General features: G+C 42.3%; 1 protein-coding gene and 2 long non-coding RNA genes across 5 annotated transcripts; all 3 read left to right on the top strand.

Moving 5' to 3' along the window:
* Positions 1–526: 526 nt before the first annotated feature.
* LOC135617203 (uncharacterized) lies at positions 527–6,715 on the top strand. The gene is made up of 2 exons (XR_010488642.1): positions 527–2,404; positions 6,472–6,715. It is a non-coding gene; the product is annotated as an uncharacterized LOC135617203 (long non-coding RNA).
* Positions 4,935–6,415, top strand: LOC135617204 (uncharacterized). Its single transcript, XR_010488643.1, has 2 exons — positions 4,935–5,339; positions 5,536–6,415. It is a non-coding gene; the product is annotated as an uncharacterized LOC135617204 (long non-coding RNA).
* A 3,318-nt stretch (positions 6,716–10,033) lies between the features above and the next one.
* Positions 10,034–14,009, top strand: LOC103991647 (probable inactive receptor kinase At4g23740). Of its 3 annotated transcripts, none has more exons than XM_065117195.1 (3): positions 10,034–10,171; positions 10,299–11,961; positions 13,053–14,009. In XM_065117195.1, exons 2-3 carry the CDS (start codon positions 10,689–10,691, stop codon positions 13,712–13,714), a joined length of 1,935 nt encoding a protein of 644 aa, XP_064973267.1. In that variant the 5' UTR covers positions 10,034–10,171; positions 10,299–10,688; the 3' UTR covers positions 13,715–14,009. The 3 variants fall into 3 exon arrangements, with proteins under 3 accessions (XP_064973267.1, XP_064973268.1, XP_064973265.1); XM_065117196.1 differs by having other exon boundaries at positions 10,050–10,171; positions 10,309–11,961; XM_065117193.1 differs by having other exon boundaries at positions 10,127–10,522; positions 10,619–11,961.
* The last annotated feature ends 1,075 nt before the right edge of the window (positions 14,010–15,084 follow it).

Genomic DNA, 15,084 nt, shown 5'->3' with positions numbered 1-15,084 from the left:
AGGAGGAATATGTCTGAACTATCTCCATAATGAGAAAACGACCAAACACTATGAGCTATATATCAACATCAAATTAGGTCTCTCCTTGATGAAGCTTCCTAGTTATAAACCAAAGCAAGTTTTTCTTACTTATATATGGTGGGGATATATGCTTCTTCTTGGTAACTGAAAACAAGTCTTGTTTGGTGATTGCTTCCATGCTAAGAATGAACTTTTCTTGGAGGCCTCCAGGCGATCCGACTTTCCATCCATAAAGTAATCTGCTTATCTACTTGCCTTTGAATATATGTTCGTTTATTATTGGCATTTGCAGGTTGTGGTGGTGCAGGAAGAATCATTCTTTTGCACCAAGAGGGCTATAGCAAGGGAAGAACATGATCGTTGATTTGACTGTAGAACTCGACATGCATGTCTGCGTCATCAGGATGTGATCATGTCGAAGGAGAGTGTGCATAGTTAGAGAAGAGAAGGGTCCTCGCACACTCAAACATCACAAGCGTCAGAAATGATGCAGCAGCTTCATCATCAAGCCTGAGTTCCCATTTCTTTAATCCGATCACTTGCTCATTCTCCCTCCAAAAGCCCTCACGATAAAAGCTCACGAAGATGCTGCCCTTCTGCCAACCAAAGCTCGAACAAAGATGGTGTGCAGGTGCAGAAGGGAGATGCCAAAGCAAGTCGGGAGCCCAACCTGTGCATGAGATTCCCATTATTAGATGACAAAGACAAGCTACGGAAAGAGAACTACAGCAAGATGCCCCCTCGCTTTCCCCAATATATAAATCCAAATTCACGTGACTACGAGCTCGACAACCGAGAGATGCATTTCTCCTCCGGCCTCCTCCATGGCAGCCCGCATCAGGCTACAGTTGGCGTTAGATCATTACCTGTCGCCATCTTCCCGATTTGGAGCCTATTTAAGGCCATCATCGCCGCACCTTATTCTTCGGACACAAGCTCTCGGAGGAGCACTTGGAGTGGTGGGTGAAGGTATATGGGAAGTTCAAGGAGCTCTCTTCAGTCCAATCTACGAGGGGAAGAGGGCACATCCGGCTGCTGGTTCATGCATACCTTTGGGGTGCAACTCCCTGCACCACAGTGGTGAGCATGCGCCAGGAGACGACCTTCCTTCCTTCTTCTCATGCTTGGATTGAAGGGAGCTCCTCTCTCTCTCTCTCTCTCTTTCTCTCTCTCTCTCTCTCTCTCTCTCTAGATAGAGTTCATGCTACTGAACTATGCTGCTATCTTTCAGCATCATCTCACATCATAAAGATTGTCGGGAAAGATATCTGAAGAAATATGTTGTAAACACTCGAACATAATCACGTATACAAAGTAGAAGTTCAACAAAGATAGATGAAGAGTAAACTTACACTTCAATTGATGGAAACATTGGCAATAGCAACTGTTCTACTAGTTTCAAAGCTAATACATGTACACGTTAATGTTTTGAGAAGAATGTTATCGGATATAAATGATGCACGTACAGCTACAGTAGTTGCTGGCTTTGGCACCATAATTTGACAGGTCTCGTGAAGTAGAAGAAATTGCCTTCGTCCATTTATTTGCTGCAGTTTCAACCACATCAACGACTCAACTATTTCTGCATTAGGGTTCTTGCGTCATCCTGCATGCTGCAGAAGAGCCGGAAGCCAGCCACCAACTCAAGCAAGAGGACCTAAAGATGGAGCTTCCATCTATCATTTGCTTTTGATCCAGTTGAAGTGTACAGAATAACTCTACGTGTATATAAGCTATGATTTGGTGATGCATACTACCATATTACTGTTAATATCATCCCATCTCCTCACTAATTTTGATATTTAATCATATTCATCTGTTAGTTTTGGATGCTAAATATACACACATATATATATACTACTAGTGGGTCCCATTATTTTCTCCAATTACAAAACAGGTAATCGCGGCGGTTGAGTCTTACACGTGGAGATCTTATTAGGTTCAAAAAGAAACCACCTGCTATAATCTATGGTTATTATTCCGTTGTTTACAACGATCATTAGATTAAATGATATTAATTAGTTAAGCATTAGCTACTTAATTCTCGAATTATCTAACATAATAATAATTTATACTGCTCCCCTCCGTATAAAACGAGGGCTCGGTGTCTCTCTCTCTCTCTCTCTCTCTCTCTTTCTTCTTGTGGCATTGAGTCCGCCGTTTCTTTATCCCTTCTCGGTCGTGGCCTTGAGGCGGCGCCGATCTCCTGGAGAACCGAGTCACAGCGACGATAGGCATGGATCCCGACCAGGCCTTCCCCGGCGGCGACCACAGCTTGGAGTTCGCATTCGACTCCAGCAACGTCTCCGGCCGCGTGCTTCAGATCGAGATCATGGCGGGGCCGGCCACCTCGAACGGAGGGACGGCGGCGCGAAGGAGAAAGGTGAGAGGGAGCCCCCTTCCGGCTCGTCTTTAGTTATCTCTTAGTCAGCCTTCTCGGCTGCCTTGGATTATTATTCCTTGCCGTATTTTCTTTATTTCGTTTCTTCGTTCCATTATATGATCTATTTCTAATTGGATCGATATGTTTTGGTAAATTACTGGACTTTTGCTCTAGGATGAACTATTAATTCAATATGCAAACGATCGAGAACAAAAATGAACGGGCTTTCTGACCTTTGGTGCTCTTCCGTTTGCGAGGTCCATCAATCGTCCAAGTTTAGCTGCCACACACAGACACACACACAAAAGAAATAATTTTGGTGTCTAGGTATCTAGGATTCATGTTGCTAGTGCTCAATTTAGCTGCCACAGTACTAGTATCATATCTTGAGAACTGTTTGTTCGTAACTTACCCACTTGGGAAAGGTATCAACTGTGTAGATTGGACGGGGGACACAATCTTAAGGATTTGAAGTATTTAATCTAGACGACATATAAACTTTAAGTTAAAACTACCAATAAATTTTGTCATAAGGGTTATGTGATAAGAAAGTCTAAAAAAAACTATAGATTGATTGCCAAATTTAGTGAAAAAATCCACATATTGTCCAAAGGGGTGTGCGTTTTTTTATATTTTAATATAACACAAAGTTGATTGAAATGGAGTGTGTATTTTGTGTACACCTAGTAGCATGTCTCTTATTAGGCAATTATGTAAGTGGGCTATGATAAAAGTCATGCTACATGTTGAAGATGTTTGGAAAAAGTGTTAGCAGTTCAATCAACCACAGCAAGTCACTTTTGGTCACAGGGAACAGAGTTGGACAAGTTGACTTGGAAAATCTGGGTATAAGATGAAAAGATATGGGCCTAGATTGGTAGTTTAGCTTTTTTTTTTATTAGGAAAAGATATAGAATATATTAACTAAACACCTGAGGTAAAAAAGAGCTCTGTAGGTCAGAGCACAAAAGACATACCAACTGGGAGGCCTCTCCAAAAAGATAAAATCTTAGCCTAGCATGATTGGCTAATCAATTAGCAGATTTATTTTCTTCTCTATATACATGAGTGATTAAGAAGGATTAAAAAAACTTCCATATATGCCAGATATCTTCAATCGATTTCCGCAATGCCAAGGAGCAGGTACAAACTTGTTGAGGACCTGAACCAGCATCTGGGAATCCGATTCTACATGTATCAACTTGACACCATCTTATTTCCACAATCTTAAGTCCATCCTGCACTGTCACAGTTTTACAGTAGAGAACGCCCCTTTCTTCAGCACACCTACATCCAGCAAACACGGGATCACCAGTATCAATTCTTAAAAGGAACCCCAAACCTCCTAACTCCATGTCCGCAGGATCCATCACAATTAACCTTGACCCAACCTATTTGTGGTCTACTCCAAGACATCCACCAATGATCTTGCTCTTGCTCACAGCCATCAGGCTGCTTGGCCATGTCATAAGCCAACACCAAAGCAACAACTTTATAGAAAATTCCATTCACAGAAATAATCTTATTCTGGAATAGAATCTCATTTCTCACCCTCCACAACCATCACAAGACAGTAGCAAGGACAGCCCCAAATAACAGCTGAGGAAAACCCCTAGTCTGCACACCCTCATTAATCCATTCCCCCACATGCCAAGCTTGAAAGGAAGAAAATGCACACCCAGTCTCTATTTAATTAGGTTCCACAACTCATATGCAAAGGAACACTCAAAGAAACAATGTGAGATCAACTCAGCTACTTGCCTACAAAAAGATCAGAATAAAAGATCGCATGCACCAAGCCTGGCAAATCTATCAGACATGGGGAGGCATCAGTGCAAAAGCTCTCAACAGAATATCCTTACCTAGGTAACACCATAGCTTCCACAACCTAGATGTGCAGTGTAGCTCAAAATGGGAGTTTGTTCATAGATGAAAATTTAACATGATGTCACTGAGAACCTATCCCTGCATTTATAAATTGGGATAATAAGAATTTTTTATTAATTGGTATGGTCATAGCTTGTAACTTATCCAATCATCCGCTATATCTTATCCTGGTGTAGAGACACAACCGATCAGCCGATACCATGATTCTATCCATTTCTAATGACCTTAGAAAGCAGTCTATTTCTAGAGGATGTTTCACTAGACACATTCTCTACTAAAATAATACGAGTGTCAATGTCTAGCTGAAGCCTGGATAGTCATTTTTTTTCTTCTAGAGTCGATCGAACGACATGGAAATGCTGACTTGATTAAAAAGAATCATTCCAATTAACTTTTGAGAAAATTAAAAGGAGCATTTTAACTTATTACGAGTTCTTTGATGGACAATTGATTTCTTGATGGACTTACTCTGTTATCACAGTTATGTTATTTGTCATTTGACTGCTTCTAATATTCTACAGGTGATGATTCACAAATTACCAACTCATTAAGTGTGGGTTCTTCTCATATCCTTAGAGTTAAATCCGTTTACATTAGTTCTGCCATACTGGCTGCAAATAGCCCATTCTTCTATAAGGTTAGAAGCATTACTACCACCTGCTGTCATACTTGCTTGTTTTTTATTATAATAATTGAAACCTATTTTCTTCTTTTCATATCTTCGACTATTAGTTTTTTTTTTTCAAATGGCCTGAAAGAATCCAGCATGTAACCCTAAGAATTAATGCATTAGGTAATCTCAGAACAGTTTTACCTGGTGTTATTTGCTGCAAGTGTAACTGCACTTTAATGTTTTAGCAAGTTTTGAAGAAGGATACATGACCAAGGGTTTTAGTAACTGCACTTTAAAGTATACTTGCTTGTTTTTTATTATAATCATTGAAACCTATTTCGTCTTTGCATATCTTTCACTATTAGTTTTTTTTTTTTTCAAATGGCATGAAAGAATCCAATTGGTGGCTTGCAACCCTAAGAATTGAAGCATCAGGTAATAGTAGAACAATTTATACTTAGTGTTATTTGGTGCAAGTGTAACTGCACTTTAATGTTTTAGTAAGTTTTGAAGAAGAATATATGACCTAGGGTGGAAGAGTTGTTTTCAAATTTCAACATCCCATCTTACATTCATTGCAGGAGAAGCATCTTAATCTTTTTTTTTTTCTTTCTTGTGTCATTTTAAGCAGAGGAAGCTGCTCTCATGGACCTTTTAGGCTTTATAATCAGCAGAAGCATTTCAACTACCTCTCCGACCCTCCTGGATGTGTTGATGGGCTGTGGATAAGCTCGAGGTTGTTTCTTGCATGCGGTATTGTAGTCAGTATCTTAGAAGCTTGCCTATGACCACAGAATCTGCATTACTCTATCTGGATCTCCCTTGTAGCATTTCAACGGCCTCGGCAGTCCAGCTTTTAACCGATGCAGCTAAGGATTTCTTTGCTAATAGTTTCAGGGACACAACCAAGTGTGTCAACATTTAGAGGCAAGAAACACAATCCATATGCAAAACTTTTTACATATTTTGTAACTCTGGAAGTGGAGGTTGGATCAGCTTTACAGTAGAATGCAAGATCGCCACAACATCGAAGCCATCAGGAGCATTTGTGAGCAAATACAAAGGCTTCTAGGCTTTCACAGGTGTGAAGGCCGTGGGCTACAGGAACCTGTTTGCCATACCGTGGGCTTCCTTTATTAGCAAGGATAGCCTCTTCTTCATCGACGGCACCCTTTGGTAGGGAGCTGATTTGACCATCAAGCAGCCTCAACCTCCTTCCCTGCAGTAGTACAAGTTCTCTTGATTGTTGGATTAAAGTTTACATCTCATGGAAGTCAAGGTTGTCATTTCTTGGAGGAGTAAAATGCCATATGCTGTAATGATAACAGTAAAATGTTATATATCAAGGAGGTCAAGAAATCTGACCCTGTAAATGTCTCTGATTTTTCTACACACCTCATGGAAGTATAGTCAAGTCTGTGTCACAGAAATCCGAGTTTGGTGTGGAGTTCCAACCTAATTTGTGTATATGGAATTCTTAATTCATGCAAGAATTCATGATCTTTTCATCATTCACATAACAATTAGAATCCTCATATATCAATATTGATCGTGGTGTAATTTACAGGAATACAAAATACAAGGCACTCTGTCCATTGCCCATGGCTTTTCCCAGTGAAACGACGTGAAAAGGATGGAAACATTCAGAGACTGTCTTCTCTGCTCCCCCCTCTGATCCATCAAAGCAAGCGCAAAGGTCTCCTTCAACACCAATCAAGAAGAGAGATGATGCATTACAAACAGATATGGGTGATGTGTACTTGCAAGTGATGTACGGATACTGCTTGAATGGAAGTTTTCCTTGATTTTTCCATCGGAAAGAAGAAAGATGCTTCCGTCGATTGTGACCTGCCATCTCTGTCATTGTCATCCAACTCCACTCCACTTGATGTCTAATCTTGAATTGAAGTCTGCTTCTGTTGAATTCTGAGTTCTCAGTTCCCTTTTCTTTTTCCTGGTGTGGCTCAACCGTCTTCTTGGTTTTATTGGATTTGGATTTGGTTCAACTGGATATGTCTCAGGTGACCTCAAAAGTGGACCACTATGTCAAATACTGCAGGAGAGAACAAATTAGAATAGAGCTTATAGAAATATGTAGTCAGTCAGATTCATATAGGATCCAACAATATTGAAGCAGAATTAAAGGATCTTATAACAGTTATCCCAAATGTATCAAAGGAAAAGGCATAGATTGCAAACCAAGGACTGTAGGACTGTAGTATGATCAAAAGAAACATAGGAACTTTAAAGCCAGTTTTACACCTTCAACTAGAAGATGATGTAAAGAAGATACTCAGCCAAAATGAGTGTATGATGCATTTGTTTCATCATCATGACTTAAACAACCATTTGACACAATGAATGTTATTTGTCTACCTGCTTTTTTGCTGATATTTTAGGAGGCAAGGTGGGTACATAAATGTCTGGCCACTGCCATGGAATTGTTGGACAGCTTAAATCCTGCACAGGAGTCCCCAATGCATCAGAGGATTCCAGCTCAAAACATCTTATAACCCAATCTGTGGAACAGTTGGACTTTGCTCAGATTGCTGGGCAAAGTCATCAGGATGCAGAATGAGGTAAGCAAAAAGTCATACAAAATCCACATGGTTTGTGTAAACAGTTAGATATCTGTTCAATGCATGATTAGGTCAACAGGACACCTTAAGTTAAAGTTTCAAACAGTTTGGATAGATGATGTGTTGACTGTAAAAGTGATAGTTCAGTAAGCTGCGGCACCAATAGACAATATTTGGTGGAGATGAAGTAACAACCATCAACAAAAGTGTGCCACTTAAGTTGTTTGATTCATTGTCTTTGTGAAGCATGGACTTTCTTTATGGTAAATATTCCCCTACCTTTGATGCATAATGCAATTTAGTAATGCCTTGTGAACAGCTTGTGTTGGTGCCCAGATTGGACATGTGGATTACAGGAGCTAAATTGTCCCCTTTCTTTTGTCTTTCTGCAACCCAAGGTTTATAGGATGGGCAGAAGAATGACAAGTCATTGCCATCATATCAATGCATCTGTCTGCATCTTGCTGTGGTTTGTAGCTTCTGAAATCTAACCCAATGACAGGAAAACAGAAAATTTCTTACCATCTGGGATGCTGGTGACTGCTTAATCCAGAGATGAACACTGCATCACAGAGCTTGCAGTGTTGCCTGCAGAGTGATGGCAGGCAAAATCTGCTCTTTCAACCTTTCAATCCCTTCACAGAATGCAGTCTGACATGAGTGCTCTGATTGGCCTACCTTCCCCTGCTGGCATCACATAAAATGCCTATACATCACAAGAACAAGTTGCAGATGATCCAACAAGGAGTTGGAAGTTGAGGTTTTGACTTGATTGCTTTTATCCTGCTCTGACACAGTCATCCACTGTCGTGGGGAGGCCTCCAAATCCATGTCCAAGCAAAAATGGAGCCAAATGGAGCAACACCATCGATCATATGTTCGACAGTGTGATGTAGTAGTTAGACTGCTCGCCCATAGTGACCGATCCCGAGATTGAGCTGACAGCATCACCCCACACGGAAAGATCTTAATCCTTGATGCATCTGCTGCTACTCTTTGGTCATGTCAGGGTTGACTCAACTTCCAACCTCAAAACCTTGTATGAGATGGTGATATCTTGTGTGCAATGCTCAAGTGAGCAATCTTTAGAGGCTGAGATGATCCTTGGAAAAAGTGTAGGTGTTGCATCTTGTCGCTCTCACCCCTTTCATTCACCATGATAATTTATAGCATGATGGAACATAAAGAAAGAAAGAGAGAGAGAGAATCCCCACTGGTACAACTACTGACATAATGGCTACAGATAATAGTTTGAAGCCAAGGCAGGTGCAGCAGAATCTGAACTTTAGAATCTATCAACACACAACAGTGATGCTCAATGATGTACCATAAAGTATTGGCATAAGAAGTACATTAACCATGGTTTGATCTCCAGCAAAGGGTTTCCTGTCATATAGTGGCCAGTCAAATGGTGAGACACCATTGCACAGATCTATCAATGGTAATCAAATAGTTTTCTTCCTTACTCCACACCTTCCGGTGTAGAACTGTTCCAAATGGTGGCAAGAGTATGATGTACAACAGAGGAGAGTGGGGGGGAAGATGGAAGCTTTCCATTTCCCTATACCTTCGAGCCAATCACCTCCATGGCCAACACAAGCCGAGCTACCACCCAAACCCCAGCTCATCAGCATCAGGAGCATGGCTGTGTGCTAGATGGTCCCCGAGAGTTAATGCTGCAGGGATTTGTCGGTATCAGTGTGTATTAAAGTGAGGCAGGCAGATGCTGACGATAAAGACAGACCAGAGGCCAAGGAGAAGGAATTTTCCAGCATGGGTAATGCTCATTCATTCTCCTGGAGCATGAATCCTTCTCTGATCGGCAAGAGAAGCAAATTTGCAGTCTCTCTCACACATTGAACAGCATTCAAGAGCTTGCTTGATCAATGGAGATGAGGAATGAAGAGGTTGCAACATCTCATATCATGCATGCAAGGTGAACACCAAATCTCCATAGAAGGTGATGCATCCAATTAGATGAACCGACACCACCACGACAAGCTTACCATCATCGCCATGAGCTCAACAGCTTCATGTACGTGCGATGATAAGGAAACAGTGGTGTTTCCTTCTTCTTCTCGTAGAAGGAAAAAGTACTGAGAGTCAGCACTGCAAAAGTCACCTCCAAGCTCACTTTCTCACAGCCTTTGTTCAAATCCAAACCCCCAAAGAAACCGCCATCTCAAGAAACCTAAAGATATCTTCAAATCACATTATTTATATATGAGTATTTTAATTAATAGAGTTAATTATAATTGTTATTTATGAATAAACGGACGGGGATATATAATTGGATGTGCGGAGGGCTGAATAGGTAATATCGAAAATCCAAAGGGCAATTGGCCAAAAAGGACAAATAAATTCAAACCATGCCTTTTTATACCGTTGTGGTTACTCATCCCGCCTACCTGCCTTGTAGATGGATTAGAGATCGATCCAGGGGTGGGTCCCTTTGTGGGTTCCTTCTCCACATCCAATCGCCAAGGTACGGCATCGTTCTTGAAATGACTCGCGCCCATATTTCCCCCCCTTCCCCACACCCCGCCAACCCCCCTCTCCCACTCTCTCTCTCTCTCTCTCTCTGAGTTTTACCGCCACCAGTAACGTGGATAAAAGCACGAAGAGCCGATCCGTTCGCCGCTCTCCACTTGCTTCTCCACCTCGTCGGAGGCGGATCCATTTCCCGAGGTTTGGTTCTCGCTCTCTCTCTGGCGAAGATTTTTTCTGGTTTTACCCCCTTCTTATGAGCAATAATGCTCCACATTAACGTTGCTTCGCCCCCTTTGCTCTCTCTTGCTTTTCTCTGCCGCCGAAGGTGCTTGCAGTTCGGTGAGTAAATGATTGCATTCAGTGCCTCCCGCGGTGGGCGAGCGCTTGGGACGCCCATCTTTTAAGCAAAATCCAGGCGCTGCTCTCGTCTCCGCTACGCCTTGTCCTCTTTTCGCTCCTTCTTAACGGCTACCTCCTCTTCCTTTCCTTCCCCGTGTCCTATCCCTAGATCTTCCTCCGATCCGAACCTTGTGTTCCTCTCCTGCTGAGGTGAGGAAATCTTGAAGCTTTTTGTAACTTCTTTGAGTCGAACACAGTGTTCCGCAGTTAAAGCTTACTTCTTTTTGTATGTTCGCGTTTTCCTAGCGGAAAAGTTGGGTTCTTGAAGAGGAATATGCCATACAGTTGAGATCTTATAGTTCTTTCAAGGGGATTCATGATTCTAGGGCGAGATATGCGTCCAAATCGAATGTTTTCGGCGGTTTTCGTCCTCTGGTTGACGATTTCCTTCGCTGGAGCCGGCGCCGGCAGCCTGGCGAAGGACAAGCAGGCGTTGCTCGATTTCCTCACTGCCACCCCCCACGGCCGCGGCCTCAATTGGCGCCGGGCCACTGACGTTTGCAGCAGCTGGACGGGTGTCACCTGCAGCGCTGACGACTCCCGCGTCATTGCCGTCCGTCTCCCGGGGATCGGATTCAGCGGCCCGATCCCACCCAACACCCTCAGCCGCCTCTCCGCCCTCCGGATCCTGAGCCTCCGGTCCAACAGTCTCTCCGGTCCCTTCCCGGCCGACTTCGCCAACCTCACCACCTTAACCGGCCTCCACCTACAGTTCAACAGCTTCTCCGGCAGCCTGCCGTCGGATTTCTCGCCGTGGAAGAACCTCACGGCCCTCGATCTCTCCTTCAATGACTTCAACGGGAGCATCCCAGCTTCTGTCTCCAATTTAACTCAACTCAGTGCTCTAAACCTCTCTAACAACTCGTTATCTGGCCAAATTCCAGATCTTGAGCTCCCAAACCTCCTGTTTCTTAATCTCTCCCATAACCACCTCAACGGTACAATTCCCAAATCCCTTCAAAGATTTCCAAATTCATCATTTTCCGGCAATGATTTGTCGCCAATATACCCTTTGATCCCATCATCAACGCCGGCGCCGGCGCCACTGCCGCCATCTCCGTCGCAGGTTCCGCGTGCAATAACCATGAGGAAGTTGAGTGAATCAGCAATTCTTGGGATTGCAGTCGGCGGATGTGTCTTGCTCTTTGTGATGCTTGCGCTATTTCTCTATCTTTGCTGCTCAAGGGGAAGAGAAGAGAGTTTCGTCTCAGGAAAAGGGTCAAAAGGGTACCGGTCACCAGAGAAGGCCGTGACAGGAAGTCAGGACGCGAACAACCGGCTTGTGTTCTTTGAGGGCTGTCCCTTTGCTTTTGATTTAGAGGATTTGCTGAGGGCTTCTGCTGAGGTTTTGGGGAAGGGGTCATTTGGGACTGCTTATAAAGCAGTGCTGGAGGATTCGACGACAGTGGTGGTGAAACGGCTGAAGGAGGCTGGTGTTGGGAAGAAAGAGTTTGAGCAGCAGATGGAGGTAGTGGGGAGGATAAAGCATGAGAATGTGGTCGAGCTCAAGGCATATTACTACTCCAAAGATGAGAAGCTTATGGTGTATGACTATTACAGCCAAGGGAGTGTCTTTTCTTTGTTACATGGTATCGATTCTTTTTCTATTGCTCCTTCAATTCTTTTAGACTGCTTAGTTGGTAGAATTGTTGCTTTTCAAGGAGTAGTTTGATGGTAATTTGCATAATTGAGAGCTACCAGCTCTATTAGGGACTATGAGTTTCAGAATCAGATTTCAGAGTTCAATTACCATGATATGTTAAAGTTACTGAATTGCATGATTTCTGAGTTCATCTGATACTCTTTGCGTACCTTAGACTTTGTTATTTTAGGCTACTACCTGATCTTTTACCCCTTTATTCTAAAGGTGGTCTAATAGAAGGCTTGCCCGGGAGCATTAAGCTCCATATACTTTAAAAATGTGCTTTAGTCCAATAATAATATATGTATCATCTGCTACTTTGTTTTAGCTTTAATGATCATATTCTGCTTTAGTGGTTTTCCACCAGCTTGATGTAAGAGTTCCAGAGATGTTACGCAAATGTCACCATCTGTTTTTGCTTGCCTTTTTCTATGATGTGGGAGAAAGATGTGATCTTGGAAGTCTAAAATGAAGCCAAGCAATATAGTAGCTTTACTGTGCTGTAAACCTTCCCAGGGATTTCAACATCTTACCGTTGATTAGAAGTTAAGGATAAAGTATTTGATATATCACAGTAAATAAAGAACCAAATATATTAGAGCTGACATGTGAAAAGGATTTGAGATTATGATACTTTTCTCCTTTTCTGCAATTAAGGTAATATTCCAGACCTACAAGTATACATTTATTAGAAAACCTCTAAATGTTATCTCTGCCTCTTTTCTATTGTTTGTTGGGCATCTTAGAGCAGAGGGTGCGTGGGAGAGTATGAATACAGAGATGGGTGTTGATTCTTGGTTAGCTATAAGATTTAACTCACTATCTAATCCAAGATCTAGTTGTAATACTTGATGTCTAGATATTGGTAATAGAACATAGTTCAAAACTCTAAAAGAGCTTATGTTATATGTCTTTTTGCCATTGCGATTAACTGTATATTCCATAATGAGCTTCGTAAGATAATGCATCTTTGCTTTAAAAGATGGATCGGCCAAACTGTAGCATAACATGCTTTAGTATTCGTGTCACATTTTGCAGGGAAAAGAGGGCAGGACAGGATCCCTTTGGACTGGGAAACTAGGCTAAAGATAGCACTCGGAGCTGCAAGAGGAATTGCACGCATTCACATCGAAAACAATGGGAAGCTTGTCCATGGGAACATCAAATCATCCAATGTTTTCCTTAGCAACCAGCAATACGGTTGTGTCGCTGACCTGGGCTTGCCGTCCATCATTAACCCAATGGTCCCACCTGTGTCTCGCACTGCAGGTTACCGTGCACCTGAGGTGGTTGATACAAGAAAAGCATCACAAGCTTCTGATGTCTACAGTTTTGGGGTGCTATTGCTCGAGCTGCTCACAGGGAAATCCCCCATTCGGGTAGTGGGTGGTGGTGATGAGGTAATTCATCTCGTCCGCTGGGTTCATTCTGTTGTTCGTGAAGAATGGACTGCGGAGGTGTTTGACGTGGAGCTGATGAGGTATCCCAACATCGAAGAGGAGATGGTGGAGATGCTTCAGATCGCAATGAACTGTGTCTCGAGGATGCCCGAACGGAGACCCAAGATGCCAGAAGTGGTGAGAATGATCGAAGGAGTAAGAAGGTTTGACAGCGGCAACCGACCTTCAACAGAATTCAGGTCAGAGGGATCAGCACCAACACCAGCACAGGATGCACGAGCCATATCGACTCCCCAGTGAAGCAAAAGTCTGTTTATGCCGAGTTCATTGTGTACCACTCGAGTCTCTTGCAATGCTTCTTCTTAGTGTGGTTCATTGTTGCAGCTTTACTCTGCTCAGATTCTTTGGGTTTGTCGACAATGTTTCAGCTTGCGGAAGATGTATTTGGCTTAATTGAGGGTCGAGACACCTGTGTGACCTGAATGAGTCAACCCAGTAGTTTGACTTCTGTTGTTTGATGTCGAGAAACTTGAATTGTTATCAATTTTATTGATCCCAAATGCTTATCGAAATTATTGTAAATTGTTTAAAGTTATCCATCTCTTGCTAATGATTGGTTTGATGAATATTTAGGGATCACACAATATTTTGCAGCCGTCAGGACAATTTTTTTTCTTTTTTTTCACGACATAATTATATATGACATGAATTAATGTCATATATAAAAAAAATATATATAAATTTTCAATGTTTTCCATATTTTAGAGATGAGAATTAATGTATATAATTTTAGAAATAGAAAAAAAATTAATTGTTGTCACTGTCATTAATTATTGAAAACGTCAGCATCATGAAATCCCTCATCATCATTGTGGTCATCATTATCCGTCATGATGTCTCCATTATTATAGCACTATACTCGCAATTTGCAATATAAATCTACCGTCTTTATTAGGTTTATTGTAACGAAACCTCCTCCTCTCTTTCCTTCGCGTTTTCGAGAGGAGGAGATCCGAGAATTCCTGCAAGTGCGGTTCCTTCGATCTCTCTATTTCTTGTTTGTTCTTGGAATCGGATTGTTCTTCTAAGTGTTTTCGCTGCGATCCGATCGATTCGGGGGCTGGTTACAGGCGAACCAGCTTCGAAGCGGATCTTGAAGGAGCTCAAGGATTTGCAGACGGATCCTCCCACGTCCTGCAGCGCAGGTGACCTCGCTGGATCCCTGAAAACAGAAGCATTTGTTCATGCCTATTGTGATGAACTTTTGGGGCTTCGATCCGGACTCGTATTTTGAGAGTTTTCTTCATTCTGTAGTGGGCTTAATTGGATATCCTCATGAACTAGGAAAGACTGCTTTGTGGGCCGAAACCCCTTGATGTTTACATGACTTCATGTCTGGTCATCCATTATGCGCCGTATGTGGTGATTTAGCTCCCGCGGAGCTAGTCAAAGTGCAAGCGCTTAGAGAAGACAGACCATGAACACCTCCTGTTCTCCACACGTCGCCCACCGTGCCGTTCATTGTACCTTATTGTACCCTGGCTTTAGTGTTTCAACGTCTTGGAGATAGTTTGTTGTGAGATATTGGTCAATAAAAAAAATTATTTTAAGAAATATTTTTGATAGGAAGAATTCTCCTAATAACTAATCCTAGTCTCTCTGTTCTCGTC

Source organism: Musa acuminata, chromosome BXJ2-7 (genome assembly GCF_036884655.1).
Source record: "Musa acuminata AAA Group cultivar baxijiao chromosome BXJ2-7, Cavendish_Baxijiao_AAA, whole genome shotgun sequence".
NCBI classification, from domain to species: Eukaryota; Viridiplantae; Streptophyta; class Magnoliopsida; order Zingiberales; family Musaceae; genus Musa; species Musa acuminata.
Note: the sequence above shows the minus strand (reverse complement) of the source record. Positions and strands in the feature narration are given on the sequence as shown.